This window comes from Typopeltis vanoorti, chromosome 5 (genome assembly GCF_054136105.1).
Source record: "Typopeltis vanoorti isolate ZY-2024b chromosome 5, IOZ_Tvanoo_1.0, whole genome shotgun sequence".
Lineage (NCBI taxonomy): Eukaryota > Metazoa > Arthropoda > Arachnida > Uropygi > Thelyphonidae > Typopeltis > Typopeltis vanoorti.
Window position 1 is genome coordinate 51,071,958 of NC_143553.1, and position 15,043 is coordinate 51,087,000.

Consider the following 15,043-nt stretch of genomic DNA (forward strand, 5'->3'; position numbering starts at 1 on the left):
TTTCTCCATTAAGATACATTTGTTTCTCAAGAGCTACTCTGTTTGTTTTTCCTTTGAGAACCATGATCTTTGTCTTGCTAGAATTGAGTTGAAGTCCTCTGCTATTACTGATCTTGTTAACTTTGTCAAGAATTAGTCCTAGTTCTTCCATGTCATTACATTACAAAGGAGTACTGTATCATCAGCGTACCTCAGATTACTGATCAATCTACCTCCTATCGTAATTCCTGTCCTGAGCTCATCCAATGCTTCACGCATGATGTCCTCTGCATATATACTAAACAAGTGAGGAGAAAGTAAACATCCTTGTCTAACTCCTTTTCCAACTTGAAGCCAGTCAGTTAATCCAACACCTGTTCTTACTGTGGCTTCTTGCTCCTTATACAAGTTGGCTATCAACCTGATAGGGTGTTGAGGAAAACCCATTCTTTCCATTACTTCCCACAGTTTCACATGCTCAACACAGTCAAAAGCTTTAGTGTAGTCTAAGAAACACATTACCAGAGGGAGTCTGAATTCTTTATATTTTTCTATGATCTGTCTATAGCAAAGGATCTGATCTCTGGTGCCCCTACCTTTCCTAAAACCTGCTTGTTCCTCGGGCATCTCTGCCTCAACTTTGGCCTCAATCCTATTTAGCATGATCTTTAATAAAATTTTGCTTGCATGAGATATCAAACTAATAGTTCTATAATTCTTGCATGCCTTCATATCACCTTTCTTGTGTAGTGGTATAAAAACTGACTTCTTCCAGTGTCTAGGCCATGATCCTGTCTCCCATATCCTTGTAATCAATCTACGAAACACTCTTATCCCTCCATCTCCTGTGGCCTTAATTAACTCTGCTGGGATTTCATCTGCACCTGGGGCCTTATTGCTGTTGAGCTGCTTAACTACTCTTTCAACTTCATGCCTAAGTGGAGGAGGTTCCAAATCAAAATTTTCTTGGTGGGAGGACTCCACATTTTCTTTATCCACTCTGCTGTACAGTTCCTCACAGTATTCTTTCCATCTGTTTTTGATTTCCAACTCTTCTGTTAGTAATGATCCATTCCTGTCTTTGATGACATTCAATTTAGGCTTAAACTTCTGCTTTAAGTCACGAACTAAATAAAACATCCTTTTATAATTATGCCTTCTCATCTGGAACTCTATTTCTTCACATTTATTAGTATAGAACTTTTCCTTATCCTGCTTGATGGCTCTTCTGATTTCTCTATGTAATCTCTTGTATTCTTCGGTCCCTGTGTCTCTTTGTTTTTCCAACCGCCTTCTTTTGATTAGTTCCCATGTTGAATCTGATATCCATGGGTCTCTTGGTTTTCTTATTGGGCCGAGATACGTCTTCGCTGTATCCTGTATTATCATCTTGACTCCTTCCCAAAGCATTTCTGGTGAGATTTCCTCATTAGTCTCCAAAAAATCATCCAGCCGAGTTGATGTTTCTTCTGTGAATCCACTAGGAATTACTCTAACATCCAATCTAGTGGAATGTGCCTGACCTGGAAGTCTTCAAAGTCTTAGTCTTACTTTGGCTCTTACCAGCTGATGGTCTGTACCACAATCTGCTCCAGGACAAGTATGCACATCAGAGATGCTTGTCTTCCACCGCTGGAGAGCCAGGATGTAATCAATCTGGTGCCTTGACCTATTAATGTTGGATGTCCAAGTATAGGTCCGTTGTGAATGTTTCTGGAAGCAGGTATTGGTAATAACTAATCTGTTAGCACGGGCAAATTCCAACAGTCTTTCACCATGGGTGTTACGTTCACCCGGACCAAGCATGCCACACTCTGGCCTGACTCTCATACTCTTTCCCACTTTTGCATTTAAGTCTCCTAAGATGTACAGTATGTCTCTCCTTGGTAGGCAGTCCAAAACAGTTTGCAAGTTTTCATAGAATTCTTCACTCTCTTTTTCAGGCCTATCCGTATGGGGTGCATAAACTACCACAATTGATACATTGGTAGGCTGAGCCTTAATCACCATTCAGTATATCACCATTCCTAATATTATTTACATACAAATTAAACAGCAATAACCCCAAAATAGACCCTTCTGGCACACCACTGGTGACTTTTCTCTTCTAAGATATCACTCCCCTATACACAACTTGCTGATATACATATCAGACTGGCTGTCTGATAGGTATCAGCCTCCAATCCTTTGCACTAATCTGCTGTCCATCCCCATCTGTTCCAATTGAATTATGAGCTTGCCATGTGGCAATTTATCAAAGTCTTCAGCAAAATCCAAATATATCACTGGGTATGCATCTCCTTTCTCCAGTGCATATATCACCATGTTATAGTAAATTGATTGCTAAAACACGATATTTCTTTAGCAAACCCATACTGTCCATTAAAGAGGAGATTGTTGTCAACCCAATTATGAATCCTGGTGTCCTCACTAGCCTTTCTAACACCTTTTACCATAACTCTGTTTCTCTTTCCACTCCTTTCGAGCTTGTGCAAATCTACGACTCATGTTAAAGAGATAAGTTAGCATTTGTTAACTTACTTCTTTGTTGTGAGCTCCCAGGAATATTCCTTCATAACACAAGGTAATCAAGTCCTACAGCCCTGTTGACATCATGTTTACTCAGTTCCTCATATACCTCTTGCTCACTCACTCTCAGTCGATCCTCCTTGCTCTCAAGTTCTCAATGATGTTACTTTCATGAGGATGAAAGTAAATTTATGAAGCTAAGTTCACATTATGGGTAAATACCAAGAATAGTGATCGGAGCTTGCTCCACCCTTACTATGAGTTGCCTCAGTGTTGCACTACCAAATGGGTCAGATGCTGCACTATCCAGGTATTTGCTTATGCTTGGAATCGCCGAACTTTATATATAGTTTCTATATTCGGCATGAAACTCTTTGAGTTTCTTATTCGGCTAAGAAACAATATGGGGTGTAATATCCCTTAACTTAAATAAGTTCATGTTGCCGAATTGAAGCCTTTGGCTCTTCATATAATTAGTAATTTATTATATCCTCCTCAGTGGTTATCATTCTATCATCTTATCCCACCAGTATCATCCTTCTATCATCTTATCCCACCAGTATCATCCTTCTATCATCTTATCCCACCAGTATCATCCTTCCATAGTCATTCTTTCCTCTGCTGGTCACATATCGAAAAATAAAACTCTGTAGGATTTCTCTTGGCCTCTTTAGCTAGTTGCTACTGCTCATACTGCATTTTTTGCAAGAAAGTTACCTTTCTTGCTTGCTCTTTGTACTCCTCATGCAGCTAACTATTATCACTCATCTTGTGCTTCCTCCATAATGTTACATTCTTCTTCCAAATTATATTCCTTTCCTTTTTCATTCATTCATTTCACTTATTTGATCTTCTAATCTCTTGGGAATGCATTCAGACATTGCCTTAGCCAAACATTTCCTGAACAGGTTCCAAGCAGCATTTATCTCTTTTCCATCCAATTCTTCATTCCATGATATATCTGCAAGCTGTCTTCTGATCTTGTCATAATCCATCCTTTTAGTTTCATATATATACCTTTCTCACAGAAGTCCTCATATGGCTGGCCATCGCCTAAGTAATCACTTTTTTTACTTTCACCAAAAGGAAGAAGATTTAACACCTCATTTATCATAACATAACATCCTCTGATGAGATAATCAAATCCAAGAACCTGTGTACCCTGTTACATATTGCCTATAGTAGCTGTCCCTCAAAAACTGATGAAATTCATTCTCTTTGTCTCTAGATGCTATCTCTTCATTCCACTCTCTATTACCATAATTGAAATCACCCATAATGATCACCCTTTTTGTCTTAGCCAGACCAATTTGACCATACATTTCCTTTTCACTGCTCTACACGTTACCAGGTCTTTATTGTTATTATTTTACGGCATCTCCATGGAGTCTCATCACAGGAGACCCAAATCAATCATCATACACACAAATTCCTGTCATACCTCTCCTTGAATCCATTCACCATCAGGGAACTCACAACCAATTATGGCAATCCATTCCATTCATTTACCACTCTCTCTCTCCATGCAAAAAATCTGGTCCACGCATCCTTACTTAACCACAATCTTACACATCATCCAACAAAATAACAACAACAACAATTTCCTGCAATCCAATATTGATGCTATTGATACACCATATGCAACCTTTTCAACCCAAAGTGCATAACCTTATATTTTGCAACATTAAATTGACAGTCATTATCCTTTGCCCACAATGCCAATTTATTTAAATCATCTTGCAGGATATCTACATCACTTTTATCAACTATTGCTCTCTCCAGTTTTGCATCATCAGCAACACAACTGAATATCCCCTCTTAGATCTTTCTCTATGTTATTGATATACAAATTAAAGAGCCCTAGTACTGAACCCTGAGGTACTGTACTGTACTAGTGCAGTACATCAGTACCCTGAGGTACTGCACTAGTCGCAGTCATTTTCCTAGATTCTACTCCACCTTATACTACTCTCTAGTGTCTGTCCATCAGCCCCCCCCCCCATCTATATTACTAGCCTCATATCCATTCCCATCTGCTCCAGTTTTTGTAATAGTTTTCCATGTGGTATTCTGTCAAATGCCTTGGCAAAATCTAGCAGTATCATGGTGTAACCATTACCTTTATCCAATTCTTTTTTCACTTTATTATAAAATATGAATAAATTATTAAAACAATTTTACCCTTTACAAAACCATGCTGCCCACCCACTGTATTTTACCTTTCACCAACTTTTCCAATACCTTAACAAATTAACACCTTTTCAAATACTTTAACTACTACTCCTGATATATTAATTGGTCTGTAGTTTTCTGTCTCTTCCTTGGACCTTTATACAATGCTACTATTTGACCTTCTTTCCATACCCTTGGAACCCTACCTGATTTGACACTTAGATTTGAACAACTTCATCAGAGACATGCCAATTCTTGGCCACATTCATGTAATACATGGGCTGATATGCCATCCAGTCCCACTGCTTTGTTCACATTCGTATTTTTTTGATATGCAGAACACCTCCTGTTAATCTTCCTCAATGTTGATATGCATCTCTGTAACATCAGCAACTGTAAAATCACCACCTGGATGATACAGTTTTGCAAAATGATCTCTCAGCAACTCACCTATTTCTTTTGGTTCAGTCACTTTACTGTGAGCATTGTTTAGTCATTCTACCATAGTCATTTTCTCTCTTACTTGCTGCATAATGAAAAACTCTTTTGGGTTTACTTTGGTCTGTTTGACTAATTTTCTTTTATAGTCTGATTCAGCCTTCCTTACCATACCATTCACTCTTCTTGCTTGCACTTTGTACTGCTTATGAGTATGCTTTTTTTTTAATATTTCCACTACAATGTTTATTTTTTTTTGCAGCTCTTGCTTTATATCCCTACTCATTCACTTAATTCCAACTTGGTTTATCCTCCTGACCTTGGGTATGCAGTATGATACTGCTATGCTCAAGCAGTCTCTGACCACTTGGCATGCACTACTGATATTCTTTCCAAGCAGCATTTATCTCTTTTCCATCCAATTCTTCATTCCATGATATATCTGCAAGCTGTCTTCTGATCTTGTCATAATCCATCCTTGATGATTCATCCATATGGTCACTCTCCCAAATTGGAGGCAGAGCATCTATCTTGGTTATGGATACATCTTCTGATGCTATTATCAGATCCAACACCCTCAAACCCTTTGTCCCCTCTATAACATGTTGTTTCATGTAATTATCCCATAGCAACTGTATAAATCCCACTTCCATCTTGCCATGGCTGCTGCTGTCCTCTTTCCAGTTGATGTCCCCATAGTTTTTTCTCGCATAATAATTGTTTGACCTACACTCATTGTGCTAATCTGCCGATACATGGTTCATGTATCAGCAGATTAGCACATCATGGTTCTTGTGGACCCCCCCCTCCTCTATAGCAGCACCCAACAATATATTTTGTCCTATTTGCCTCTATCTCACACCAGACAGTCTCAAATGAACCATCTCTCTTAGACCTAAAATTGTCTTTAATTTTAGTTCTTTAATTGCTAATTTTGTTGGTTGTATTTCTTCAGTTATCATCAGCAATATCCCACCTCCTGTCCTGTTTTCCCTGTATCCTCCCTGAAAATACCCTTTACATTCTATCCTTGTAACTATATCATTTTCAGTCACCTGATGCCTATAATTTTTGGCCAAGTCTAGCTTACCAATGCGCAAACCTCCTCACCCTTATTCCTGATACTTCTTGCATTTGTGTACTTGCATTTCAACATCCCTTTGTGCCCATAGTTCCCATTCAAATTGGAGATCTGTGAAATCCCATTATGCATTGTACAATCATTGAATACATTGAGCTTTATTATTATTACAAGGACACACACTCATGGAGTTCAGTGGACTCATTGTGGAAGGTCTACATATAATATCTAGTATATGAGCTATATCTTTCAAAGCAACAAGCAGAACTTTTGGGAATCCAGACTTCAAGGATAAAATTTTACTAGCTAAAGAATACGAGAATATTGATATTTGTATTTTATGCTTTGCAAATTCACTGTTTGATGTAAATGGGCTGATGAAAGTGTTTAAATGTTTGGATGTAAATGTGAAGGATAGACTATTTTTGAAGGCAGTTTTATACAATTGGGGGTGTGGGGGTAGAAAATCTTCAATACATATTACTCATTTCTGTTGTTCTGAAAGAAACTTACAATAGCATGACCCTCACATTGAATGCAGTCCAATACTGGAAAATCATTAGTAAATACATAGTGATTTTAGTGTGATTTCAATATGTATTGATATTTCCTGTATTTAACTGGAAATATCAATATGTAAATGTGAAGGATAGACTATTTTTGAAGGCAGTTTTATACAGTTGGGGGTGTGGGGGTAGAAAATCTTCAATACATATTACTCATTTCTGTTGTTCTGAAAGAAACTTACAATAGCATGACCCTCGCATTGGATGCAGTCCAAATACTGGAAAATCATTAGTAAATACATAGTGATTTTAGTGTGATTTCAATATGTATTGATATTTCCTGTATTTGACTGGAAATATCAATGGCTAGAAAGAAAGATTAGGAACTGCAGTGTTCAGTACATGCCTCTAGAATTGATATTTTTTTTTCTCTGTTATGCATGGCTTAATGAATCATAAAATTCCTTACATGTACCCTCAGGGGATGTACAAGGTATTATGATAGTACAATGTGAAAAAGTTGATTATTACCAATTTCCTGTTGATAATTTCCCTCCAAAATCTGTTATTTGTCAAGACTCCAATATTATCAAATCCTATATTTCTGTTTTCTAAGGCTCTTTTTACTGCATTAATCCACCTAGCTCTTGGTCTTTTTCTTGCCATTCTGGCAAAGAACACTTGTTTTGCTAACCTTTCCTCTCCCATTCTATTTAAGTGACCACATCATCTGAGAATTGTTTTGATAACACATTCCTGAATGATAACAATATCAAGTTCTTTTCTAATATCCTCAATTTTAATATGATACTGCTGTTCATGCCAGTAATCATATTAAAATTTCTTTGATTTCCCTAATCTTTCTCAGAACTCTCATTTCTGTGGTCTCCAGTTTTTGAGCAAGGATTTTATTTCTAACCCAGCACCCAGATCCATAAGTTAAAATTGATTTGAACACTGTCTTGTATATATATCTAGGTAAGTGTTTTGACTAATTTCTCTCTTATTCCATATAAATTTATTCAGTTGACTCCCTTACCAGCTTTGCTAATTCTGCTATGTATTTCCCAATTTAATTTTCCATCTTCACTAAAAAAAACTTGTGCTTAAATAGCTGAAATGTTTTACTTGTTCTATAGGTTCTCTATTCAGGATGCATCAATGGAAACATTGATGCATCCTGAAATGAATTTGTTTTGCATTATTTTCATTGTCTTTGCCTTTTTATTTCTGATTTCTATACCAGATTTATTACAGCAGTTATTCAATTTAGTCAGGAAATCCTGCAGACTTGTATTGGATTTAATTAGAAGTATAGCATCATCTACATAAAGTTAAGAGTAGAGATTAAAATATCCAGTTTTATTATCAGGTTTAATACTACTTACTGTTAAATAATGTGATCCATATAAATGATGAATAACAGGAGAGATAACATATACCCTTTTCTCACATCTGATTTAATATCAAACCATCTTCCTGTACCTTCTCCAATTCTAATTCCAGATTTACAACTTAAATGCAGACTAAGTGTTGCTTGATATAATACCATCTTTCAAAGCATATTGGAAGTTTTATTTTTCACTTGGTTAGACTATAATAAATTTAGTTTAATCCTTTATCCAAGTGTAAGCAAACAAAGTTTGTGCCTGAAAATATCCTCATGACTGAGGTAAGGTAGTGCAACACCAGGCAACTCTGAGCAGAGGTGGACCAAGCTCTCATCACTCCTTGTCTTAGTATCTCCCATAATGCAAAGCACATCTCCTTGTGGACATGTATACTGCTATGCATTAAGGGAAGGGCCACTACCCAGACTGATTTCAACCTTTATTGAGGTCTTGTCAGTGGGAGGCAGACCCAAACGTGGAGATACTAAGGCCATTACCATTAACCATTAACATTACTGACAGGATGGGTGAAGCACTAGTGCTTTTCATATTCCCCTTTATCTTTAATGAGAGTTGTTTGGGAGTGGGAGATTTGTGAGCAATTAAGCTCGCCCTCTGAGGGCAGTTGTGTTAGCTATGATCGGTTGAGAGAAGAATAGCCTTCGGTCTTTTGTGTTTGTAGTAATCATCTCATTGTAATTGACAGCTTGTACTATTAGTGGGTTTGAATGTGAACTTGACTTCACAAAGAATTTTTCTGTGAGATCACGAAGAACGGAGGAGATGTATGGAGTGCCAGTTTCTCGGTGAATCTGTGAATTTCTGATGAACCACGGTATATCCAGGATCATCCTAAGGCATTTGTTTTGGATTCTCTGTAATTTTGAAATGTTTGATCTTGAAGTATGACTCCATGCTGGTGAGGCGCAGGTAATGACTGGACGTATTACCATCCAGTAAAGAAGCAATTTATTATGTAGGTTTCATTTGCTCTTACGGTTGATCAATGGGTAGAGCTGAGCTATGACTTTGGAAGATTTGGAGCAAATGAGATTGATGTGTTTGTTGAAAAGGAGTCTCTTTTCCATTAATACCCCAAGATATTTGGTCTTTGATTGCCATGGGATCTTTTGACCAGAGAGCAGGATGTCTTCTTTGTTGCAGATCTTTCTTCTTGAAAATATTATGGCTGAGCTTTTGAGGGGGTTCACTTGAATCCTCCAGTTAGTAGATACTAAGGCAGAAGCAATAGGAGAGGTCATAATTTGCCTATAGGAGTTGCCAACATTTGTACCACCTTATTATTGAATTACTCTGGATTTAGAGAAAGATGTTGGAAGTTTTATTTTTCATTTGGTTAGACTATAATAAATTTAGTTTAATCCTTTATCCTAGTGTAAGCAAACAAAGTTTATGCCTGAAAATATCTTCATGACTTAGTATCTCCACGTTTGGGTCTGCCTCCCACTGACGAGACCTCAATAAAGGTTGAAACTGGTCTGGGTAGTGGTCCTTCCCTTAATACATGTGCAAGGAGATGTGCTTTACATTATGGGAGATACTGAGACAAGAAATGATGAGCGCTTGGTCCACCTTTGCTCGGAGTTGCACTACCTTACCTCAGTCCTGAAGATATTTTCAGGTGCAAACTTTGTTTGCTTACACTTGGATAAAGGATTAAACTAAATTTATTATTTTTCAAAGTGTATAATATGCGATATGAAAGTTCATCTTTGAATACAAATAAAAATTAATGGGTACTATATGCATAAAATCCTTTAGTTGTTTATTTATTTGATAATTTTGAGACTGATGAGGAATGACCTCTTCATTTATAAATCTCTCATCCTCTGATGCCATCCCCAAACCAAACACATGGATAAAGAAGAGAATGGAAACACTTGTTTCCATTCTCTTCTTCATCCATCCATTTATTAATTGATGAAAGTTTATTTCTTGGCAACCCTAAAAATTCATTCTTTATTCACATGGCGATGTTATCTTAGGATGATCACTTGCTTATGTCTTAGGAATAAATATGCTATTATATTTCACCCTTCTTCTATATCTGTGGCCTCTAACAACACTTTATTAAATCCTTTGGGATATTTGCTTCTGCTTCATGCCAGATTGGAACCTGTTTCTGTTGTCACCACCCCTTTTCTTGATTTTGCATTCTTGATGCATAATTTATCTGCTATTATTAGTAGTGTACTTTCCCAAATTCTTCCCCTTGCTTTTTCAGAAAATACATCTTTCATATTTTTTCCCTCATTTTGGGAACCATATTTTGCATATTTTAGCAAGTTTTTGAAAAATTGTACTAACCTTTGCCACTGTTTCCATTTCTCCTGCCTTATTTTTGTTATGTCTGGCATTAGTGAATAATGCTCAAAACCTCTGTATATCTTGGTTTGTAAGCCATCTCCTTGATGCAGTCACAATTCTGACAACATTCTATCTTATATGGAACACTAGCCTGCATTCTTTAAACAGAACTTTGCCTTCCACATTAATGTCTCTTATTTCTGTTTGCTCCCATTCTCGCTCTCAGAACCACCTCTTTCTAAATGCTTTCCATATTTTCCTCTCTTGGAATAGTCATTTTCTTTGCATAACTTTTATACAATCTGTGTATCATACTGTTTGTAACCTGTTTTAATCACTACTCTTCATTTCAACACATACTGTTGGTATAAAGTACAGTGATTACAAACAGTATGTTACACAGATTGTATAAAAGTTATGCATAAACAAAACAGAATGGATAAGTGAACAAAAGTATCTTACAAGTTGGTGTTGCAGTTATATGCAGAAAATGCAATTTTCTCATTTAGCTGCTGTTTCTGCAAAATATTGTATATTTTGATAATAAAAAATATTGTATAAAAAAGTATTCAGGTAAACTGAATACCTTTTTATTTGGGATGAAGTACCTAACAAGGACAGGCATCAACTTTAAATCTCTGTGGTTGGATGTGTCTACCATAACCGACACATATTTGGCTTGTTTCAGTTCAATTGCCATTACCCGCATTATGTAAGATGCCAGGACATTCACTAAAATTGATTGGTACTTTGTTCGCCCACATTTAAATTTTTTTTGAAATAAATTTCTTGCTATCGCAGAGGTGCAGTCCATTGACCTCAAAGGAAGGTTATGTTTCACTGCATGAAATGCACATAGACCTTCTTGAGCTGCAAGACATTTACTTTCATCAGTTAATTTACCTTTTGAATTTTTCGTGAAAAATTCAAAAGGTAAATTTTTTTATTGTTTCATCATCTTTCAAGAAGGGATATTCTTCTTTTAAATCCTGAGTGAAACTACACTTACTTTTTGGCATAATAAAATCTGGATGAAATATCACCACTCATAATATATATTCACTTTAACTTTCACAATTACTCGCATACCGGCATAAGAAGCACAAAACAATTGTAGTAGACAAAGTAACGTTGTTACCGCCCAGATGCAGCAGTGCTGCCACTGGTTGCAGCATTTTCATCCTATCGCAGAGAGAGAGAGTGCGTTCATAATGGTTGATGATCGTCATAGCATGAATGCATGTTTTCGATCTCAAGCTATCACATGTCACTAGCAGAGACACTATCCTTTCCATATTCAAAATACAAGAATGAAGTCATGCCACAAATTCAATAAAAGGACAAAACAGGACTAAAGTTAATAAAAAGGGACAATTAGCATCCTGTTAAGGTTTTGTCGGGACAACAGGATCAGAGCCTAAAAAAGGGTGGGGGAGTGCAATCCCGTTTAAAAAAAAAAAAAAAGGGACATCTGGTTACCCTACTTTATTGCCTTTTGCCAGAAGGAGAGCAGAAGAATCCTATCCAAATTACATACCAAAGAAATCTTTCAATCCTGATGACATTTTGCTGATTGTTCTGAAGAGTTTGTGCTCCAGAGTTGACTCTTAGGATTCTATGCCTCTTTTTTTTTTTCACTGTATCTGTCTTACAGTTTGTCATTAGACCTATTTACAACCCTTTTTCTAAGGAGGATGACAAATCCTTACCATAATTATTGACCAATAATTCAGTCCTCTGCTTGTCCTCTCTACAAATGAAGAAACCATCAGCACTCAACTCATATGCTATCTTGAAGGCACTGAACTAATGAACAATTATCAACTGAAAGTACCAGAATATTGATTCTGGTACTTTCAGTCAACAGGGGATCTTCTTACTTCTATTGACCATCTCTGACAAATACCATGAAACAGTTAGGCAATCTTAAGTAGTTCCTTGATTTATTTGAGCCTTTTGATGAGGCTGGCAGAATGGTCTATTAAGCTTCTGTAATAGACCACTATTTTTGCATTTGGGCTGCTAGCTTCCTGACTCTTGGACACATAAACGGATGGTAAACATTTCCTTATCCTCTAACTTTGCAGCTAATGCTGGGATTCTGTCTATTCTTTCACTCATCCTCTTATTTCTATATATCAGTAACTTACTTCTCCAGTTGACTGCCAACTTAATGCAGTTTTAACGATGCCAGTACATTATATTCCTCACAAACCTTGTGCACATAAATCATTGCTATCTACAGAGCATCAAGATCCACTACCTTTAAATTCTGATATCTAAACCATTCTTCAGTGGAATTCCGATAACTTTGTCACTTTCAGTGTTAGCAAAATGCATTTCTGCTTTATTTCCCACAAAACAAAGTTTTTTTTTTACTTTTGATAACATGCCCAAATCGCTAAAAAAGGATATTTCCCTTGAGATTATTCTAATGTGAAGCATCTCTTGGCATAAACATATCGCAACTATTATCTCCTCGGCATTCAAAAAATAAGGATTTCTCTTTTGTTTAAGGTATTACTTTACTTCAAACAGACTGTTAATCTTGTATAAAGCAGAAATCCACCCTGTCATTGAATACTGCTCATGTTTGAAGTGATGTCCCCTAGAGTTCCCTAAAGAAAGAGCAATTAGTTCATTGACACATCTTTTACCACTTCCACTCAGCCCTTTAGTTTCTACAATGTGCATTTTCTATAAATATCTCCATGGTAACTGTTCATTTAGTAGAGAGTGGAAGAATTATTGATGAGGGTTCAGATGAACTTTTTTTTTATGGAGAACTCGTCTACAAGAAGTTGGTCAACATATACACTATATGTTGACCAAAATATAAACTAGTGCCATGGTTGGGCAACTTGCATCAGTAATTCTCACTGTACTAAATCCATCAAAATTCATGCAGAAGCCAGCAGTTATCTCTTCGCAGTTCAATTCCAAACTCGCAGAACAAATATCTCTTTTATTCCTTCCGCTTCTCATCTTATGTGTTTCAGAAGGAATAAAGTACACGAGTCTTCAAGTCGAATGTGAACAGATTTCTTCTTTCTCAACACTGCCCATTCACTATACTAATACACAAGAGGTTGAACATTCAACCTCTTGTGTATAGAATCAGTATTTAGAAGAAAAAAAAAAAAGTCACTTCAGGTTTCCATTAAGTGGGTAGTGGTATCACATTGGGCAAAGGAAATTGTCTACAACTTACTTTTGCAAATACCCTTGCCACTGTAGAATTAAATCCACAGCCTGTTGCTTGGAAAGAGGAGGCCATCCACTTGGCCAACAAGACTGGTAAAAGTATAATATATTATTCAATCCATTGGAAGAATTTGCTGTAGGATAAGTTATTATACCAAGCTAAATTTTGACTTTAGTATGTTTTTTTTTTTTTTTTTTTTGTCATGCAATTAATTATATTATACTCAAACAATATAACATGCATGTTTAGTTAAATATATTTGTATATTTTTAAAGATTTTAATTGGAGCATGGCTGAATGCTGTTGGCTCATCACTGAAAGCTTTTAGTTCAGTGACATATATCACAAGTGGCTATCGGTATGAAATCTCTCTAATTGGACAAATTTTGACTGGAATTGCTCAACCTTTCTTCACTTTCATTGTGACTAAAGTTGCAGAGAAATGGTTTCCTGAATACCAGAGAACAGTAGCTACTACCATGGGATTCCTAGGTAAGATTATGTTAGCTATGAACACTGTATGCTTGATATTATTCCATAATCAAGGGAGTTACATAGTGCAGTAACTCATTATAGGTAGACTAGTCCTGTAGCCATCCAACTTTGCATTGAATGAAATGAACTTGATACTGATATCATCATATATTTTGAAAATACATATTCTTTTTTTACCATATTTGTTGTAAAAAAACCATTCACTTCACATTCATGCCAGGCTGTGTTTCATGCTGTGCTAGTGCATGAACAAGTCATGACATATAGCCTAGAATTTGTGTTAAATCATTTTTTCCCCATTCTGATTTTAATAATTTCATTTCATTTACACACATTTCATGTGTATATCAGCAAAAATAATTACTTAACAAATTAAGCCTTGAGCTTTCATGAAGATATTGCACACTTCTTTAGAAAAAGAGAAACCATACAAAGAAATAACTCCCAGCTGATAGTGAGGCCATTAGGATACTGCATATACAGGGTGTTCGGGATAAATTTGACATATTTATAATTAATTATATTTTTCCGTAAGTTACATGTATTAACACACACTTCTCTTCATTTAAAAGTTTGGACCCTTCTTCATTCATATACAAGATGTCAGAAAGGATGGATAGCTGGAACCCACCTGAATCATGGAAGAGAATAACTTGTATCATGATGATTCGTGCCCGCCATCAAAATAAGGATATTACGACTGCTGCCCAATGCTCCCTGAATACAGTAAAAACAATCAGGCATGAACTAGAGACTTGCAATGGTGACTACGAGGATGTAGCAAGAAGAAAGATCCCTAGCAGACGATCTGATTGCGTTCGTACAGCAGAATTCCTCGCAAATCTGCAGGAACAGGTGTTGAAGAACCCTGGCATTGGAATTCGGGCTTTGTTCGTGGAGTTGCTAACTGTAGTCAAGC

The 15,043-nt window shown here is 36.5% G+C and overlaps 1 protein-coding gene across 2 annotated transcripts in view; it reads left to right on the forward strand.

The window, feature by feature from the left end:
• LOC150106402 (solute carrier family 49 member A3-like) overlaps positions 1-15,043 on the forward strand; it is a 137,049-nt gene that overhangs the window by 21,021 nt on the left and 100,985 nt on the right. For both annotated transcript variants that reach the window (XM_090392423.1, XM_090392424.1), the window contains exon 3: positions 13,905-14,121. In XM_090392423.1, the coding sequence (XP_090248549.1) occupies positions 13,905-14,121 (217 nt within the window). The remainder of the gene's footprint in view (positions 1-13,904; positions 14,122-15,043) is intronic.